Genomic DNA, 6542 nt, shown 5'->3' with positions numbered 1-6542 from the left:
AAGGGATGCTGAAAAATGTGCTTGAACTCTGGTAATCCTGTCTCCGGAGTCACTGATATTCAATCCCAATTTCAACTGCCAATATCCAATCTCAAAGAGGTTGGATTTTCAGTATATGATGGATTTGCACTTTAGGTACAAATTGGTAAGAGAATCACAAATATTATTCGTGCTGTGCTAAAGCACAATCTTGGCAAAGATAGCTAAGTTGTCGAGTTCAAAGACTTCTTTCCTGTAAATTATACTTTACTATTTCTAGGATTTTAGCTGGAGGATATATTTTACTCAAGTCTATTAGGATTTGATATTTACAAAATGGAGCATAAAGGGAATGTATTGATGCAAAGATATGACTTTGGGCGATTGTTAGGCCAAGGGAACTTCGCTAAGGTTTACTATGCAAGGAACCTTGAAACTGGCCAGAGTGTGGCTATTAAGGTTATTGACAAGGAGAAGATTCTGAAAGTGGGGCTGATTAATCAGATCAAGAGAGAGATATCTATTATGAAACTGGTGAAACATCCAAATGTGTTGCAACTCGATGAGGTCATGGCCTCGAAAAGCAAGATTTACTTTGTTATAGAGTATGCTAAAGGTGGTGAGCTCTTTAAGAAGGTAGCAAAAGGAAGGTTCAATGAAGATGTTGCAAGGAACTATTTTCACCAATTAATCAGTGCAGTTGATTTTTGCCACAGCAGAGGCGTCTATCACAGGGATTTGAAACCAGAAAACTTACTACTGGATGAAAATGGAGTTCTAAAAGTATCAGATTTTGGATTGAGTGCACTTGTTGAATCCAAGGCTCAAGATGGTATGCTCCACACAACCTGTGGAACTCCTGCATATGTTGCTCCTGAAGTTATCAGTAGAAAAGGCTATGATGGTGCCAAAGCTGACATTTGGTCTTGCGGTGTAATCTTGTATGTTTTGCTGGCTGGTTATCTTCCATTTCATGATGCAAATTTGATTTCATTGTATAAGAAAATAAGCAAGGCAGAATATAAATGTCCTGGCTGGTTTTCATCTGAAGTACGCAAGCTCGTATCGAAAATGCTTGATCCTAATCCAAGGAATAGAATTTCCATTGCAAAAATAATGGAAACTTCCTGGTTTAAAAAAGGGTTCAATTCTAAATCTGTTAAAGCTAAAACTGATGGGAAGAACTCAGAGATTTTGGTGACCGATTTATCTTTCCATCCTTCTGAGGAATCTCCCTCTTTTTCTGAAGATAAGAAAGAGTTGGGCAAGCCTACCAGTTTGAATGCTTTTGATATCATCTCTCTTTCAGACGGGTTCAACTTGTCTGGTTTTTTCGCCAAAAGTAACAAGGAGAAAGAAGCAAAATTCACGTCAATGCACACAGCTTCAACTATCATAACTAAACTAGAGGACACTGCTAAGAACCTGCAGTTAGAAGTAAAGCAAAAGGATGGAGGGTTGTTGAAATTGGAGGGATCCGAGGAAGGTCGAAAAGGGGCATTGTCCATTGATGCAGAAATATTTGAGTTCACTCCATCTTTTCATTTGGTGGAGGTGAAAAAATCAGCTGGTGATACACTGGAATACACACAGGTACTGGAACAAGGTATAAGGCCAGCTCTCAAGGACATTGTCTGGGCATGGCAAGGTGAGAAGCAGCAACAACAGGAAGAGCAACAACAAGAAAATTCTTCCTAGTCAGTTTTGCAGTTTAATCTTTTATTTATTCTTCTCTTTTAAATTTGAGAATTCATTTCATTAAATGCTTATCTTTGTAAGAGAAATTCAATTCTGTGTGTTTGATTTTTTCTGTCACATTAGCAGATTATATAGTGTATGATCATAGTTTTGGCATGTTTGAATCAGATTCAACATTGTATGCTCTATAGTAAGCCAGCATACCAGATTTAAGTTGAATCTGAATGTTAAGATGTATTCTGTATAAAAGTTCAGAGAAAATCTGAACAAAAGCAGGGAAATAAGTTTGTTTTTGAATTACTATATCTTTGGAAATTGCATCTCAAATTTGTTGAAATATCCATGTTAAATTGCAGAAGTTGATGTATCAGGTAATGCTTGGGTCACCATTCTCACAAATATAACAAAGAAAAAAAAAGATGAGAAATGATTATATGTCAGAACTCATTAGTATTGTTCTGGCAATGGAATTTTTGGCATTGGACCATATTCTATGTACGGTAATGAGCTTAGAGCCTTGACCTTATGTGCAAAGTTGGAGAACTCTTGCCAGCTCTTTTAGTCATGATTTATTTCAAACAGTTGGTGATCACTACTGTTGAATTCAGCGCAAAAGAGACATATTGTCCACCATATTTAGTTCAGCACAATTCATGCCTGCCACTTTTTAATCACCAAAAGATCTGATACCGTAAATTTTCTTTTTTATTTTTGAATTTCCATCATCTCATTAAACACATTTTACTTTAACTAAATTAAATATTTATAAAAATATAAATCTAATTTATTAAATTTTAACTCATTAAATTGTTATTTAATTAAATTAATAAAAAATCAACCATTTAATTTATTTTTAAAAATTTTAAGAATTAAATATAATAATTTATTAAAAATAAATTCATATTCAATCTAACCCATTTAAAAATTAAAGTACAGCCTCTTTTAAATTCATATTCATTCACTTGAGGCCTCAAACAAGTTCCACATTTTTCACATGAACATGACTAATGCCAACCTCCAAATGTTTACAATATCTTTTATTCAATAAAAAATTAAAATGAATTGATTAATAATTAGATAACTATATAATAAAAATATTATTTTAATTTTGAAAATTAAGAAAGCTAAGCAAATTGATTTGATTGGCATTGGCTCTTTTAAGTCTAGAAACCACCAATTCCTATATTATTTTGGTTTCTTTTCATCAGCTATAAGCAACTATCAAAATTTGGCCATTTGTCTAAGAATAAACTGGTGGGTCATGCCTCCTGCAGCCTTCTAAACCCACTGAAATTTGCACATCGTTCACAATCCCTCTAAACCCACTGAAAAATAATAAATATTTATATATATAAAAAAAAATTAGAAAAAGAAAAAAGAGATATCTGCTTCTGGACCATTCAAATATCATATAGCTTGAATTGCAGATCAGTGCAATGATTCAATTAATATTTGTTTCTATCTTATTTTGTCATCATCATGAACTTCTTTTCTTTTCCTTTTTGCCTCGTAAAGCAATATGACCTAGTGATTTTAATGGACCAACACTTTAGTTTAATGATTTTAATATTAGTTTTAAAGCTTTTAAATTTTACATTTTAATCTCAATTAGAATTAAATAAATTAAAATGCTCATATATTATATTAATAATTTATTATTTCAGGTATTTTGAAAATCAGATTAAACTGAAAAAAAATATAATTATTGAAAATAATACTAGTAATTTTTATGTATTGGATTTTGATGAAATTTGAATTTGTAAGTTTACTTTAAAATAGAAATCAAAATTATATTCACTGATAGTTTTCATGAAAAAGCTCACTAATACATTAAATTAATAGTTCATATTTTGAATGTCTATTTTATTATATGAAAAATTATTAAATATTCAATTATTGATAACTATTTTATTTCAAAATTTATTAGTTAATAAATAATATAAAATCAGATTTTTACATTTTCACCAAGTAATTGTTATCCAAAATGTTGAACTCAAAGAAACTCTAATTAAATCTAATGTGAAACCACATTACCTTGAAATCTCCATTTATTTTCATTTAAAATCATTCACATAAGATAGTGGCGGTACCTGCTCTGTCTCCGACTGTGTCCCACTCTGCTCCGACCCAACCATCCCCGTTCCCAATTTTACAGGGCCATCCCTCCGTGTTATCCAACCTGACAATTCTTGCAAGTTCGACCCCGTTAATCCAGGCTACGCTGCTTGTTTAAATAAAATACGTAAAGACCTTATTGTAGCCACTGCAGCTTCTTCCCTTATTGGGTGTGTGATAATGGGCGTTTTCGCTAATCTTCCTCTAGCGTTGGCTCCGGGCATGGGCACAAACGCTTATTTCGCGTACACAGTCGTCGGGTTTCACGGGTCGGGTAATGTTTCTTACCAGAGTGCATGAGCTGCCGTTTTCATCGAAGGTCTGATCTTTTTAGCGATATCCGCAATTGGGTTAAGAGCGCAACTAGCGAAACTCGTCCCGAAACCGGTTCGGATCAGCTCCTCCGCTGGTATCGGTCTTTTCCTAGCATTTATCGGCTTACCAAAACAACCAAGGACTCGGGTTAATCGGGTACAATCCATCGACCCTGGTAACACTCGGAGGCTGCCCGATATCATCACGTGCGTCGTTGGCTCCTGTCACAACGTTAGCTAACGGCACAATTGCTTTGATGCAAGACGGCACCGTATCTGGAGATATCCTATGTGTACGTGACAGAATGGAAAGCCCAACCCTGTGGCTTGGAATAGTTGGGTTTATGATTATTGCTTATTGCTTAGTGAAGAATATTAAAGGAGCAATTATATATGGAATTGTTTTTGTAACGGCCGTTTCATGGTTTCGTGACACAAGAGTAACGGCGTTTCCTAACACCGTTGCAGGGAACCTGGCTCATGAGTATTTTAAGAAGGTGGATTTACATGTAACTGAAATTACAGCTGGGGCTCTAAGCTTTAAGAGCATAGGCAAAGGTTACTTTTGGGAGGATTTGGTCACGTTCTTGTATGTAGACATTTTGGACACAACTGGTACCTTGTATTCTATGGCTAGATTTGCTAAATTTATAGATCAAAATGAAAATTTTGAAGGCGAATATTATGATTTCATGTCAGATGCCATGTCAATTATTATAAAATTATTACTTGGTACGTCTCTGAATACAGAATATATTGAATCATCGATGGATATATATGAAGGTGGACGAATAGGATTAACAATATTGACTATCGCAAGATATTTTTTCTTAGCGTTTTTCTTTACGCTACTATTAGTTTTTATATCTGTTTGCATGATAGGATCGACATTAATTTTAATGAGGATATTGATAATGAAAGCAGTGATAAATATTGAATGAAATAATATGATATGAGACAAGTCATACCAGCATTTATAACTTTAATTTTGATGCCATTAACCTACTCTATTGCTTATGGATTAATAGGTGGAATTGGAACCTTCATTGTATTGCATATGGGAGATTGGTTCGAGGAGGCCTTGGAAAAAATTGGTATCATGAAAAGGAGAGATAGCAATGGTGGCAGCAACGATAACAAAAGGGGAGTTGATGATGGTTGCTACGGCGCAAATGAGCTAGAAAGACCGGATGAAAGTGTGAAATCAATTGAAGTTTAAGTTTAAAAATTTAGGGTTAGACATTATAATTTTACACATTTTTATTCATAATTTTGAAAATCTATATTTCTGCCTTTAAAAATTTGAAGAAATTAATATAAAATTTTTAGATGGAATTGATTAAAAGGGGTAAATATAAATATCTAGATATGTATTACCCATGTTATGGTTTATTATAATTTTACATTTTAATACTTTTAATTTTGAGATGATATACATATATATTATTAATTATGAAGAGGATCCAATGCATTTGACACAAATTCATCATGCCAAACCTTTGTGATACAATGTACACCTCCTCTTTCTCTTATGTATATATTTAATTTTATATATAATAGGATTCTTTTCTTTTTCATTTTGGTACTTTAGGGTTTTTTCTTTAATTATTAACACTTTTTGTATTGATAATTTGACCCATTTAAGAACATGTTCTAAATTGTGACAAACAATACATTTTCCAATAATTGATGATTTGATATAATAATTTTCAATGATAATGCTTTTAACAGAGAGATGTTATAGCAAATTTTAGAGCTTTTATTTTCTATCCTATTGACTAATAATGACTCAATTATCATATTATGCATATTTTCCTGTTTAATCAAACTTATGGACACATACACTTCATTAAATGAAAATTACTAATTTCAATTTTCTTATTTGCTTATTTGGTAACAAACATATTCATATTTCAAAACAAGTTTTATTTTAATAATTATACAACCTACTCGAATCTAAATTTCATTAGAGCTGAATTAATGAAAAAAAAATGAATAAATTCATAAAATCCTGATTATACTTATTTCTTTATTATATTTTATAGCATTTATAAATTATATTGAGGGAGAAGAAATTTAAAATTTTAAATTTGAAATACTTGAAATAAAGTGTGATAATTTTTATTATCAAACTACCTCAAATTTAAATTTGAGATAACTGAAATCAATCGTTTAACTCTCTTGATAAAGCTTAAAAATACAATATTAATTTTCAAAAATAAATACAATTAATTAACGGTTAAGATTTGATTTACAAAAATAAATCTTTGATTAATTTTAATACGTGTAAATTAACTTGAAAATATGTCCAAATGGTAAGGGAAAAAATAAACATTTTGGGGTGAAAGAAGGGGCATTATGGTAAAATGGAAGGAAAGGGTATTAAGGTAAAATGGTATATGTCCTATAAAATCTAGCCCCCCACAGGAATTAACA

General features: G+C 32.0%; 1 protein-coding gene and 1 pseudogene across 1 annotated transcript; both read left to right on the top strand.

The window, feature by feature from the left end:
- Positions 1–312: 312 nt before the first annotated feature.
- On the top strand, positions 313–1677 carry LOC110625181 (CBL-interacting protein kinase 18). The gene has a single exon (XM_021770751.1). The coding sequence runs from the start codon at positions 316–318 to the stop codon at positions 1675–1677; it is 1362 nt and encodes a 453-aa protein (XP_021626443.1). The 5' UTR covers positions 313–315.
- A 464-nt stretch (positions 1678–2141) lies between these two features.
- On the top strand, positions 2142–5325 carry LOC110624947 (annotated as a pseudogene).
- Positions 5326–6542: the final 1217 nt, after the last annotated feature.

Source organism: Manihot esculenta, chromosome 10, assembly GCF_001659605.2.
Source record: "Manihot esculenta cultivar AM560-2 chromosome 10, M.esculenta_v8, whole genome shotgun sequence".
Taxonomy (NCBI): Eukaryota; Viridiplantae; Streptophyta; class Magnoliopsida; order Malpighiales; family Euphorbiaceae; genus Manihot; species Manihot esculenta.
Note: the sequence above shows the minus strand (reverse complement) of the source record. Positions and strands in the feature narration are given on the sequence as shown.

Coding starts and splice junctions, on each gene's coding strand:
- LOC110625181 (XM_021770751.1), top strand. CDS start 316: ATGGAGCATAAAGGGAATGTATTGATGCAAAGATATGACTTTGGGCGA.